Below are 14,537 nucleotides of genomic sequence, written 5' to 3' on the forward strand. Positions count from 1 at the left end.
TTGTTGAATTATAAGACAACATGTCAATATATATAGGCAGGTGGTCGAAAATGTTTAGACAAGTTGTCGAAACTCATGATTAATTGTCAAAAATGTATAATTAAGATCCAATTCTACATGATAAAGTGTTATTCTAATACTATGAAGATAATCATCATATCAGTACCTCAATAGCATATCGACCACTCAATCCTTGATCATCATAGTAGTTTGATTGAAATATGTACCACTCAATCTATAATCATCATAATCTCATAAAGACTAAGTTTTGTTTAACTTTATAAAATTTTAAATAGGATATTATAATTAATATATATATATATATCTTTACATAGTTATTGGAGCATTTTTGTACATTTCAAACTTTTTGGACAATCTGTGAAAATGTTTAGACATGTTGTCGAAATTTAAGACTACCTATCGAAATGTTTAGACAAGTTGTCGAAACTCACGACTAATTGTCAAAAAGGTATAATTAAGATCCAATTATACATGATAAAGTGTTGTTCTAATACTATGAAGATAATAATCATAATAGTACCTCAATAGGATATTTGCCACGCAATCCTTGATCATCATAGTAGTTTGATTGAAATATGTACCACTCAATCTGTAATCATCATAATCTCATAAAGATTAAGTTTTGTTTAAATTTATAAAATGTTAAATAGGATATTATAATTAATATATATATATCGTTATATAGTTATTGGAGCCTTTTTGTGCATTTCAAACTTTTTGGACAATCTGTGAAAAAGTTTAGACATGTTGGCAAAATTTAAGACTACCTATTGAAATATTTAGACAAGTTGTCGAAACTCATGACTAATTGTCAAAAAGCTATAATTAAGATCCAATTCTACATGATAAAGTGTTGTTCTAATACTATAAAGATAATCATCATAGTAGCACCTCAATAGAATATCTACCACCCAATCATTGATCATCATAGTAGTTTGATAAATATTAGAATCCATTAGATCCATTGATCATAATAGTTGATCATCACAGTAGTTTGAATAAAATATTTAACACTCATTAAGATTAAGTTTTGTTTAAGTTTATAAAATGTTAATTAAGATATATGCTGTTTTATTGTGTTATTGGAGCCTTTTTGGACATTTCAAACATTTCAGACAACTTGTCGAAATTTTAGACAGCCTGTCGGAAGTTTTAGACAGGATGTTGAAATTTCAGACGAGATATCGAAAGTTTTAGACCGGCTGTCGAAATTTCAGGCGGTGTCGAAATTTTTAGACAGGCTATCGATATTTGAGACTAGCTATCAATATTTCAAACGAGTTTGGTTTTGGGATTGAGTTTGCTTGGGAGAAAAAAGGTCTTTTTGGATTTGGGACTAAGTCAAGATAGGGCTTTAGGCTAAATACTCTAGCAGATTCATGTTCATCCCCTCTCACTCTCACTTTTGGTCACTCTAAAGAACACACTTAAGGAAATTCTTGAAGGTCTTTTGAAGTTAGTGGAATTTCTTGAGAGAATGTGGGATTTGTTGATGTTAGGAGCTGCTCATAACACTCAATCATCTTATAGTTTGACGGGTTATTATTAATTTTGAGAGGTTTTGTATCATTTTCGACATACAATCTAAAATTTAGAATACTTATATCAATATTTCCACATGCTGTAAAAAAATTCGACGACCTGTCTAATGATTTCGATAGGTTGTCTGAAATTTCGACTGTCTATCTAATAATTTCGATTGTCGGTCTAAAATTGTGAAAATGTAAAAAAAAAAAAAACTATAATTAAAGCTAAATAAAGTTCATATCTTCATTATTGGATTATAATTAATATTTTTCAAATAAAATTTTGTTAACCAACCACCACTTGATGATTAAAGATTGAGTGGTGGATATCATAGTAAAACTACTAAGAAATGTCATAATATAATTTCAACCATCCAAAGTAGTAGGTTTGACTATTTTAGGATTATTTTGAAGCATCAAAATCACATATATACAAAATAATATTGCATTGAACCGTAGAGCATTAGATGAAAAATACAAATCTCTACTTTGGGACATTCATTGCATAATTTGCATTAATTTTAGACCACAAGTGCACTTATGTGCACTTAACCAGGGAAAGAAATATTTTTCAGTAATGAAGACATATGATCGAGTTGAATGATCTTTCTTAGAGATGGTCATGCTCAAACTTGGTTTTGCCACACCTTGGGTTAATTTGTTGATGAATTGTGTTCGTTTTGTACCATATTCATTTAATATTAATGGTGAAATCAAGCATGTGTGCTTTCATCTTCAACTCTTTCTTATCTACAAAATATTTATTAACACAAAAAATATCTTCAACAATACTTGTTGCATTTGAGCTTTATGTACTACTAACATGGCTTGTTTCATTACAATGATCATCATGGCATACATGAGGAAGTGGACCATGATTTTCTTCAACAATGTAAGGTGCAGAACTAGAATCAGGAACATTATATATGTATGCACCATCAAAGTAATCATCAAAAGTTCTATTTTCACGACATGGGACATTCAAATTTACCTCAACAAGACCATCATCAATATTGTTTCTTTCCCCCTCTTCAACATCACCATATTTTTCATCATCATCATCATCTTATAAACCAACATCGTTATCATCGTTTAAACCAACATCATCAAAATCATCATCACTAGAAATGTCTGCAATAGAATCAACCTTTGCAGTAGAATCAATATCAGTAACAAGTTTATCCTTAGTGAGTGCATTTTCCATCTTCTTTATCAAACCCACACATAATGGAATCAGATCACGCTCTTGCCATGTAAAGAAACTAACAATGTCTCTACTATTCTTTATTGCAATCAGTTCAATTTCCACCATCGTCGTTACCTTGTAAGTTAATTCTATATCGTAGAGGTTGCGATTGATTTCTGTAACTTCATAAATATGTTCAACTAACTCCTCAAAAGTGGAGTTAGTTTGTACCAAACTTGATCTTGATCGTGAGCCATTTGAAATCCATTTCCATGAGTCTTCATTCTTTTTTCATAATCCATCACATAATATTACAATGTTTTTCGATGACATCTGAATAAAAAATACAGCAAACAAACAAATATAAATTATTGGTATTACTTAAATTAAAATATTATATAAGAAAATTAAAATCTGAAAATTCGACGCCCTGTCTGAAAATTCGACAATCTGTCTAAAATTTCGATAAGTGGTCGAAATAAATGACAAGCTGTCTGAAAATTCAACATGTGGTCTAAAATTTAGACTGGTAGTCGAAAATATACTACGACTAGTCTGAAATATCAGACAACCTGTCGAAAAATTAGATAGGTTGTCGAAAAATTCTGGGTTTCTCTATCCCCGAAAATGGCCGAACCCACCATTAAAATTTTCAGATTTTCAAGCTTTAAGCTCCATAAAACTCCAGAAATAAACCTAATTCCTTACTAATACTTTCAATCTACTAAAAAAATCATTTTACACTTTTAATCTACAAAAACAAAATCAAATCTTATTTTTAATAAAAACTCATATAAACTAACCTTATTGGCCAGATTTGTGGAGAGGCGTGGTGGCAGTTGTGAAGGGCAGTGGTCCCCGACGACTATCCCAGGTGGTGGTGGTGGTGGCGGGGGATGGGGGAGGTGGTTGTGGGTGGGTGGGTGAGATGAGCGAGGAAGAAGATAGTTTTTGGGTTTTTTTTTAATTTAATATTATGTTATTCTAAGGGGAAAAAGGGTAATAACAAAGTTTCATTAATAAAAGAGGTCATTTAAATTAAAAACTATGTAAAGTATGCCATAGTGCAAAATGCATCATAAAAATATGCTATTTTCACCAACTTCTCTTTAAATTAATAATAAAAATTTTGCTAAAAATAATTAATAAAATTTTTAGGACCCACTTAGTAATTAGGGTTAGCACTACGTGTTCTAAAAAATATTTTGTAAGAACTCTCGTGTCCTAAAAAATCTAAGAGATGTTTTTAAGACTCGCAACTAGGTGAATTCACTATAAAAAATGATCTAAAACCTAGTTTTTGTAGTAGGAGTATTTAAATTAAATAAATAGCTAAACTAAAATTAATATTAATCAAAATTGTATATATTAAAAAAAACAATTATTATAAAAATTTCCAAAAGGACAATCTGAGGCGTGCGACTAGTTTTCTCTCCCCCCATGGTGAGGCGTAAGAAAGCTACTCAGAAGCCTGGACTGCGTTCATCTCCGAGTGTGAATAACAATGCCAATGTTCATCATGAAGAAGTGGTGGAGAAGGATCTTGTGAGAGAGGAACCTGCAGATGAGGTTTATGCGGATACAGAGGACAAATTTCAAGAGGTTGGGGAGGATAATTTTCTGGAGGATAGCGAAGTACCTAATACTAAGAATGTGGCTGGTTCCAGGTCTTGGGCGATTGAATCGGAGGAGAAAGACTTTCAGGAATTGGCAAAGGAAAAGTGGTCTAAATTTCAGGAAAATTTTACTGCTAATGGTGGTGCTCGGCTCAAATATGAGGAGTCTCTGGTTCGTGAAGGGAAACTGATAGCTCAAATCGATATAGAGGAGACTGAAGTGGAGGCGTCCTTCTGGAAATCAGCTTTGGTATGTGTAGTTTTAGGAGCTAATCCTCCCTTAGCAGTTTTTGAAGGTTTTATTAATTGGTTATGGGGAAAGTTGGGTATAGAAAGGATCGCCCGTATGAATGCGGGTCATACTCTGGTCAAGTTTAGGGATGAAGCAACTAGGGATATGGTTTTGGAAGCAGGAGTGGTTCACTTTGATAGGAAACCAGTCTTGTTGAGGCCTTGGTCGACTGATTTAGATACACTGAGGTTGGTGAAATCAGTCCTAGTTTGGATTCGATTGCCAGACTTAGGTCTTCAATATTGGGGTCTAAAAAGTCTGAGTGCTCTTGTTAGCACAATAGGGAAACCTATGATGATGGACAAGGTAACTGAGGAAAAATCTATGGTGAAATTTGCTAGGGTCCTTGTGGATGTTGAGATTACTGACAGATTACCTCACTCAATTAGTTTTATCAATGAGCGAGGTCGGTTGATGGAGCAGACAATAGAATTTGAACGGCTTCCCACCCGATGTTCTTGTTGCAAGTGTTTAAGCCATACTGCATCCAGCTGTAAACATGCTCAGGAGGTTGTTTGGAAACCAAAACAGACAATTACAAGTTCAGAAAAAGGGGAATATAGGGGTGCTACAGTACTGTGTGAGTCAGGGCTTGAGAATAAGCCAAGGGATGTCAATCAAATGGTTGCTGGAAAAGAAGCTCAAACTACTAGTAAAGGAGATCAGCCGGCTATAAAGGGAGATTCGAAGGCTACTTTGGTAACAACAACTGAAGAAATAAATGAGGCTAGTTGTTCAATGACAGGGAAGGAGAAACCTGGGTCTACCCCTAAAAAAAGTGGGTGGTTTAAGGAAAAAAGGTTCAACTAATCTGACTTTGAGAGCAAACAAGTTTAATATTCTGCAGGAAAAGATTGGGATGGTTTCAAATAAGGAGTCACAAAAGCATCAACATTCTAATGGAGGGGTGTAATGTTTTGTGTTGGAATATTAGGGGTTTAGATAATCGGAATAAGCAACAGTCTTTATTAAAGTTCTGTATTGTTAATAAAATTGGATTAGGTTCATTTCTGGAAACTAAACTTCACAGTAATAAGATTGAGGAGATGATGCATGATGTGTTCGTGGGCTAGAGTTGGTACAGTAGTAGGGCAATTGAAGGTAGAATCTTGTTGGTTTGGAATCAGGATTTAGTTCATGTTGCTATTGTTCAGGAGCAGGACCAACTGATCACTTGTGAAGTGCAGATAAAGGGTGTTAGTCAAATAGCTAATCTTTCTTTTGTGTATGGAAGAAACTCAGTGGAAGAGAGGAAAATCTATGGGCTCAGTTACAATTACCTCAGGTTAATTCTAGGCCTTGGCTAGTTGTAGGGGATTTTAATGCAGTTTTTTAATATGATGACCGAATTGGAGGAAGGCAAGCTACTGCTGTGGAAGTTGAAGACAGTAGTCAATGGAGGGCAAAATCACTGTTGATCGAATTAAGATCCAGTGGTTCTTTTTTTACTTGGTCTAACAAACAAAAAGAAGGTTCAAGAATCTTTTCTAAGCTAGACAGAGTTTTTGTTAATGAAATGTGGCTTGATACCTTTCCTGACTCTGAAGCTCGGGTTAATTGGGATGCTATATCTGATCATTGTTTTTGTATCATCAAAACTGTTCAATTCCAAACTTCAGGGGTTAGGCCTTTCCGATACTATAATATGTGGGATAAACATAAGGATTTTAGGAGTACTATCTTGAATATCTGGTCTAAACCAACAGGTGGTTTTGGATTACAGAAGATCATTCAGAAACTTTGGAGACTGAAACCTGCCTTAATTCAGTTCAACAAAATGCAGATTGGTGATGTGGTTCAGAAATATGCAACAGCAAAGCAGAATTATGAGTTGGCCCAATTAATATTGCAGCAGTCTCCTTCTTCGAATTTGTTACAGCAGGAAGAGGATGAGGCAGCGACTGAGTATGCTAGAATGTCTAAGTTGTATGAAAGTTTCCTGAGGCAAAAAAGTAAAATTAACTGGCTTAGATTTGGAGATGAGAACACAGCTTACTTTCATGCAAGTCTGAAACAAAGGAGAATGAGGAATCGTATCACTAGTTTTACAACTGATGTGGGGCAGATTGTTGAGAATCCTACAGAGGTAATTGCACATTTTCATAATCATTTTAAAGGTTTTCTGGGTAAGAGTGGTGCTCTAACTGGTTGGGTTGATTTGAGCTGTTTCCAGCAGGGTACTATTTTGTCATTAGAACAACAACTTGACCTGATTCATCCCTTTACTAAAAAGGATGTTAAGAGAGCTTTACTCAGTATTCCAGCTACCAAGAGTTCTGGCCCTGATGGTTATGGATCTAGATTTTATAAAACTCTCTGGAAGAATATAGGAGATGAAATATCTGAAGCGATACTGATGTTCTTTGATAGTGGTGTGATTCCTACTGAATTGAATGGAACAATCCTATCTCTTATTCCTAAGGTTGCTTCCCCTTCTAAGGCCACAGATTATCGTCCTATAGCCTGTTGTAACACCCTCTATAAATGTAGTTCTAAGATGATTTGTTTTCGATTGGCAAAGGTTCTTCCTGTGATAATTCATCAAAATCAAGAAGCCTTTATACAGAACAGACAACTTGCTCATAATATCTTAATCCTTCAAGACATTCTGCATGGTTATTCTAGGAAGAATATTTCTCCCCGTTGTGTGATAAAAATTGATCTCAGCAAGGCGTATGACTCTGTTGATTGAACTTTTATGGAGGATATCTTGAATGCTTTCTGTTTTCCTAGGAAATTTATCCAATGGATAATGACTTGCTTGACGGGAACATCTTATACTCTTTTGTTCAATGGTATATTACAAGGAAGCTTTGAAGGGGGAAAAGGTTTAAGACAGGGAGACCCTTTCTCTCCGCTGCTGTTTGTGCTAGCAATGGAATATCTAACTAGACTTCTGAACCAAGCTTCTCATCACAAAGAGTTTAGATATCATCCCTTGTGTAAGAATTTGCATCTTGTGAATTTGTGCTTTGCGGATGATTTGATTCTGTTTTGTAAGGGGAATTCGAAATCTGTTCAGATTTTATTTGATGGTTTTTTGAAGTTTTGTCATTGTTCTGGTTTAGAAGCTAATCTGAGTAAATCTCAAGTTTTCTTTGGGGGCGTGGCAGTTGAGGTTAGAACTGAAATTCTCAGATCTGTTGCGCTTGGAGAGGGAAGTTTTCCTCTGAAATATCTGGGGGTTTCGCTGAGGCCTACGAGATGGTTGATTGCTGATTGTGGTGAAATAATTAAGAAAATTCATAATAGACTCCATGTTTGGGCTAATAGACATCTATCTTTTGCGAGGAGAACTCAATTGATATTCTCAGTTTTGCAGGGCATACGCAACTATTGGATGAGTATTTTTATGCTTCCCATTAGTGCCATTCAAGAAATAGACAGACTTTGTCGTAACTTTCTTTGGGGAGTAAAAAATAATCGCAGCAAATTTCACTGCTCCTCTTGGTCCCAGGTCTGCCTTCCAAAAGTCTTGGGCGGTCTGGATTTTAAGGAAGGGTCTATTTGGAATAAAGTCCTTTTGGCTAAATACCTTTGGGCTTTGTCTTCAAAACAAGATGTTTTATGGGTGAAATGGATTGATGGGGTTTACTTAAGAAGTAATTATGTCTGGGCTTACCAACTAAAATCATATGTAAGTTGGTATTGGCGTAAGGTGTGTTATTTGCGAGAGATCTTTTATGTCAATGATTTCGAGAGTTCGACTATTCATGGTAAGCTAAATTTGAAGTTATTATATAATAGTTTGCTTCAGATGGAGCCAGTGGGGTATGCTAAGGCAGTGTGGAGTAGTCTTTCAGTGCCTAGACATCGTTTTATTCTTTGGCAGTCTGTTTTTGGGCATCTTCTGACTAGAGATAATCTGGTCCGGTGCCAAATTAAGATTAACTAAGTGACATGTCCAGTTTGTGAGAGTGTTGAGGAATCTCATAAACACTTATTTTTTTACTGTGTTTATTCTCATAGGATCTAAGAAGTTGATTAAGAGCTGGATAGGTCCTGATATATGGCCGAATCAGTGGGACAACTGGAAGCATTGGATAGATGGGAAGCCTAAAACCATGTTGTAACGCATATATGTAGCTTGTTTGGCAGCATCTATTTATCACATCTGGTGTATTAAGAATCTGTGTTTCTTTTCTTTTCTCAGGTCTCCTACACGCCCCCGTTGCTTAGTTAAGATAATCAAGAGTACTCTTAAAATTAGATTGTGAACAGGAGGTTGTAATTTGTTTGTGCAATATATTCTTCATTTTTTTATCAAAAAAAAAAACAATTATATTTAAGATAAAAATAAAAATACAATGTCCATTAAAAAATATTAATATCTAATTTTCAAATTTATAACTAAAACTATATTAAATTAAAAACAATAACATACATATAATCAAATCTTCCCAAAGAAAAATGAATCAGAACTTGAAAAATTTTCATCTTGAGTTGTTGAGTTGAATCAAATTTTAAATAACAAATTAAAAATAACTTCAATTGTTCTTCCGTTCATCTTCCAGCCAACAAGGATTCAAAGCAAAAACATCAACATTGAAAAATGAAAGCTCCAATCAGAGAAATAAAAAAAAACAAAAATCACAAATTACACTTTTCTTTCTCTTTAATTTTCCCACAAACCAGTCGCAATAAATCTAGATCTGAACCTTGGCTCGTCTCCTTTGCCAAATCAACAGATTTCAAATAAACTACACAAAAAATATTAGCAAAACAAACCAATCCCTGTTTGAGTCCAAGCCCAGCGTTAGGTGCGAGCCAGATCTCCTACGTTTGAACCCATCTCTGTTCGAGTGCGAGTCAGACCTTCTACATTTGAACCCATCTCCATTCGAGTGCGAGCCAGACCTTGGGTGATCAAATTAAGAGAAGGGAGGAAGACTGAGAAAGAGCGAGAGACAACCCTTCCCCTCCGATTGGCCAAGCTATGTTAATCTGCAAGCCCTTACTGCCACGAATGAAAAGAATAGAAGAAAAAGGAGTGGAAGTGGAAGAAGAAGATAGAGGGTCGAGTGATTTTAGAAATAGGTTTTATTATTATTATTATTATTATTAGGTTTAAAATTAGGATTTGTTTAATTTATTTAATTTTAATATTTCTTTATTTTAAAAAAAAAATTAGTTTAATGATTTATTTATTTTATTAATTTTTAATAAGAAAATAAGTATTTTCTAAATTAAATTTTTTTTTTTTTTAAATTATACACGTGGCGCTCACATAAGAGTAATATATTAGTGACCAAAGAATCACATCAATATTATAATAGCCATATGGGATAAAACTTAATAAAAAATTTATTTTACAATGCAGCGAATAGTTCGGTGATAATTTTTAACAGCATGAAAAAATTAGATGGCACAATAATGTATACATCATACTTCAAAAATAAAAATCCTAAATAATTTGTATCTTTTCATTTAAAAAAAAAAGAGAAATTTTATTTTAAATTTAAATAGTTAAAAGTATATAGCTCTATTTCATAAGCTCCAATCTACATCATATTTGATTCAACATTTTCTTTTATATCAACTCTTTCGTAAATAAACTTAAAAGCGGGTGGCAATTGTTATGTGATAAAAATCAAATTTACACACATGGCATGGATGAGTCGACAAGATTATTCTAGATTTTTTCATATATTATATTATTACTATTTTTGTAATATAAATTCAAATAAATCTATATTTGAATTTGAATTATTATTGTATTGTAACAAAATGGAATATATTATAATATCTACATCTTCCATGTACCAACACTGCTACAAAAAAAAAGGCTTTTTAGGACTCACGGGATGCGAGTTCTCTATTTGAGAGTCTTAAAAACTTAGATTTTTTAGGACTCACGTTGCGAGTCCTAAAAAATTAACGCGAGCCCTAAAAGAATGGGAGGAGTAAGTGGCAGCGCCACCATTCCACGGTGGCTATTGGGTCTAATTTTGTAGTGGCTTTTGAATCCCAAGATGCAAAGAATATGATGGTGGTGGTGGTTCATCTCGTGGTGGCTCAAGGTGGTTGGAAAGTGGTCAGAAAGTTTGGGAAAACCCAAAATCGCATAAACTTCGAGATGCACTTTGAGGGCCTTAGGTCGCGCGTGAGGGGCTGAGCTCCGGGGGTTGGGGGTTTCAGGGGGCGGCGCGTGGCGTTTGGCGGCAACGGCAAGGCGGTCGTTTGGCACGTCAAAGACGAGCAAGGGAGAGAGAGAGAACTGAGGAGAGAGAGAGAGAGAGAGAGAGAGTGATTTGAGTGTTTTTTGTGTTTTTTATATAATATTAAGTGATTTGAGGAAATTTGTGATTTTTTAAAATTCAAACTTTTAGGACACACATAAGTTTTTAGGACTTGTACCGCGTGTCCTAAAAAAATTCTTTAATGACTCACAATGAGTGTCCTAAAAAGTCGATGAGGTGTTTGTTAAAAAAAATTAAACTTTTAGGACATATATAGTTTTTAAGACTCGCTCCGCGAGCCTTAAAAGAAATTCCTTACGAGTCCTAAAATATCTAAAAGTTGTTTTTAGGACTCGCATCTAAGTGAGTACCCTAAAAAAATGTCCTAAAAATATGTTTTTGTAGTAGTGCAAGTCTACATTTATGCTTCACTATAAATAGAGCTGAAGTTTATTGTAAATGAGACTATCTCAATTTGTAATAACTTTTTTCTATAATGAAAACAATGAATGGAAGATCGAGATTATAACTTAACCACTATAAATTTTATTTTTCATAATTTTTACCTTTATTCACATGTCTTCTCCTAAAAATTTGTGTATCTCTAATGGACAGATTCACACGTCAACAATAACAATAATAATAAACTAAATATACTAACTTTAAATATATAACATTGTAAACAAGTTATTTATAAGATAAGGCAAATTATAACAAACTGTATAATAATGGCCAGTGATTGCTTTCAATAGTTTGAGTTTCCTTTTTTATTGCTTATATTCAAAGGGAAATTTTTTTAAATATGAGAAAATTTCACTATGTTTTAAGAAATATGGGATTTGGAAACCATTAACTTAATATGAGAATTCAATCACGTGTTTCTAAAAATTTAGTAATTATTATATACGTGATAAATATTCAGAGAAGAAAATACGTATATATCAAAAAAAAAAAATTGCCCCACCTTCTTCAACCTGGATAAATCAACCATGTATTTATATAGGGAATTTTTTATATAGGGACTTCACTTTAAATTTTACCGGTGAGACTCTCAGTGTTTTCGATCTTTAAAAAGTTTTTGACGCGATTTTTTTTAAGAACGTGTATATTGTAGCTGTAAATCCTATAATTGGCATTTTTATAGAAATATATTTTTTCTTAAAAGAGAAATTGGTTGATTTAATTGTTTTCCTTTTATTATAATTTTCGAAAATAGATGTTTTCCTTATTATATTTTTCAGATTTGTTTGAAAATATTTGGTTTCCTTTATTCCAATTTTCGGAAACCTTCTTTCCTTTTGTGTGAATTTTGGACAATAATGTGCTTCCTTATTTAGCCTATATTGTCTCATTTTGTTTATAAAGGAAACAAAGTTTATTGCAAATATTCGGTACTTACCCAAAGTTGTTTTTGGATTATTTGCTGATATATTTTCGTGCAGCTCAAGGATTACAATCAGGAAACTGTTCTTAATGTCATTAATTATTGTTTCCTTTTTGAGCTTGTTTTGATCCGACACAGGTCTGAGCTGTCCCCACCGAGATCGCATCTGTCGGATCAGCATCTTCTAAATAAGGCAAATCTTCGACAATCAAGAATAACTTCTATGATTCTTGCCTTTATTAGAAGAATTCTTTCTCATCCTTTGTGAGCACGAAAAATGACTCTATAAATAGGGCTCTAAAGGCAGTGAGAAAAGTGAACTCTTTGGTGCATTATTCGTGAGCTTTATTGTAATATTTGTGAGAGTTCCTCTTTGTATTCAAGATCATAAGTATTCATGTGATCTTGTAGAATTATGTGTGTTTAGTTTTTAATGGTGAGTTTATACCATGTTCATGAGTGAATACACATTGTAATTTGAACACAGCGTTTATAGTCTTCGGGAGAAGATTTTTACAAGCCTTGCGTCGGGAGGATGCAAGCACTCGCTGGCCATTGAAGGGAGTTCAAGTGGTTGAGCGTTTCAATCAAGATCAGATTAGTGAAGAGAAGTACAACAAGTTGCGACAAATCTCAAGAGGGAGTCTTGTTTTGTTTAAGTCAATGTTTTTGTACTTGTGATTCTTTATTAATTGGTTTTATTCTCTAGGCGTGGCCCCAAGGAGTAGGTTATCCGAAAGGGTTTCTGAACCTTGTAAAAATTCGTTGTGTTCTTTATTGTTTTGCACTGTCTTTTTATTGTGTTCAGTTTCTGTCGTGACAAGTTTGGTTTCTATCCCGACAGAACTGTATTCTGTGTAAACAGTTAATTACCATTCTGCACTTTAATTAATTAACTTGGTTTAATTAATTTGGTAATTACTAAAAACGGAATTTCAATTGGTATCAGAGCGGGTCACTCATTTCTGAGTGTGATCTTGGTTTATTCCGTTTGTTGTTCTTGTTCTTGCAATGTCTTTTTTTACAGAAGGAGGTTCCATAACTCGCCCCCCTTTACTCAACGATTCAAACTATCCATATTGGAAAGTTTGAATGAGAGCCTTTATCAAATCTCAAGATGAAAAGGCTTGGAGAGCTGTTTTAAGTGGTTGGACTCCTCCAGCAGAAAGCGATGATATAACTAAGGTAAAATCTGAACTTGAATGGACTGATGCTGAAGATAAACTGTCCAGTTACAACAATAAAGCATTACATGCTATTTTTAATGGTGTTGGTTACATTAAATTGATTTCTTCATGTGTTTCGGCCAAAGATGCTTGGCAAATTCTTCAAACTCAATTTGAAGGAACTGCTGATGTCAAGCGTTCTAGGCTTGTTATGCTCATAACAAAATTTGAAAATGAATGAAAATGAAACCCTCACTGAATTTTATGAGAAATTGTCAGATATTGCTAACGAATATTTTGCTCTTGGTGAAAAACTTGAAGAGAATGTTTTGGTTCGAAAAATTGTTAGAGTTCTCCCTGACAGGTTTCAGACAAAGCTAACTGCAATTGAAGAAGCAAAAGATCTGAACAAAATAAAAGTAAAGGAACTGATGGGTTCACTTCGAACTTTTGAACTAAACCAACAAATTAGACAAAAAGGTAAGACAGAGGAAATCAAGGAAAAATCTATTGCCTTGAAATCCTCTAAAGAAAAGAAGGAAAGTTCAGATTATGAGGATGATGAGATGGCTCTGTTGACAAAAAATTTCCAAAAATACATAAAGAAATTGGGAAACAAAAAAGCCATATCCAAAAACCCAAAAGGTAATTTTTCTAAACCCTTTGAGACTAATAAAAAGTGTATTCAGTGCAGGGAATGTGAAGGATTTGGACACATTCAATCTGAGTGTGCAAATACCTTAAAGAAAAAGAAAGTCATAACAGCCACATGGAGTGATCAAGACTCTAAACAGAGTGATGAGGAGGAAAATAGTGTTGCCTTAACCACTGTTCACAAAGGTATTGTTTTTTCTTCAGTCGATTACAAGGATGTATTATGCCTTAATAATTATGTTCAGAACAATGAGAATTCAGACAGTGATTCTGATGATTCTGATTTAGATGAGGAGTCATTGAAAGAGTCTTATAAAATAATGTATGATCAATGGCTGAAAGTGTGTTCTGAGAATCGTCTAATGGCTGGCAATAATAAAAATTTTGTTGAAAAAATTGAAAAACTTGAGATGATTATTGCTTCCAAAAATGATGAAATTGTTTCTTTGAATAAAGAAATTGAGTTTTTGCAAAAAGGTGTCAAAATGCTTAATCCTAGATCTGGAATTTTAG

The 14,537-nt window shown here is 33.8% G+C and overlaps 1 protein-coding gene and 1 long non-coding RNA gene across 2 annotated transcripts; one reads left to right on the top strand and one right to left on the bottom strand.

Annotated features, from left to right (window-relative positions):
* The first annotated feature begins 4,173 nt into the window (after positions 1-4,173).
* Positions 4,174-7,333, top strand: LOC133832977 (uncharacterized). The gene is made up of 4 exons (XM_062263246.1): positions 4,174-5,419; positions 5,644-5,705; positions 5,796-5,926; positions 6,001-7,333. The coding sequence occupies exons 1-4, from the start codon at positions 4,174-4,176 to the stop codon at positions 7,331-7,333; spliced, it is 2,772 nt and encodes a 923-aa protein (XP_062119230.1).
* A 1,759-nt stretch (positions 7,334-9,092) lies between these two features.
* LOC133832218 (uncharacterized) lies at positions 9,093-9,895 on the bottom strand. The gene is made up of 2 exons (XR_009892568.1): positions 9,457-9,895; positions 9,093-9,414 (listed from the first exon to the last, which is right to left on the bottom strand). It is a non-coding gene; the product is annotated as an uncharacterized LOC133832218 (long non-coding RNA).
* Positions 9,896-14,537: the final 4,642 nt, after the last annotated feature.

The sequence above is a fragment of the Humulus lupulus genome, chromosome 1 (assembly GCF_963169125.1).
Source record: "Humulus lupulus chromosome 1, drHumLupu1.1, whole genome shotgun sequence".
In the NCBI taxonomy this organism is placed as follows: Eukaryota; Viridiplantae; Streptophyta; class Magnoliopsida; order Rosales; family Cannabaceae; genus Humulus; species Humulus lupulus.

Coding starts and splice junctions, on each gene's coding strand:
- LOC133832977 (XM_062263246.1), top strand. CDS start 4,174: ATGGTGAGGCGTAAGAAAGCTACTCAGAAGCCTGGACTGCGTTCATCT. Junction 5,420..5,643: donor TGGGTCTACCCCTAAAAAAA/GTGGGTGGTTTA, acceptor AAATTGGATTAG/GTTCATTTCTGGAAACTAAA. Junction 5,706..5,795: donor AGATGATGCATGATGTGTTC/GTGGGCTAGAGT, acceptor GCTATTGTTCAG/GAGCAGGACCAACTGATCAC.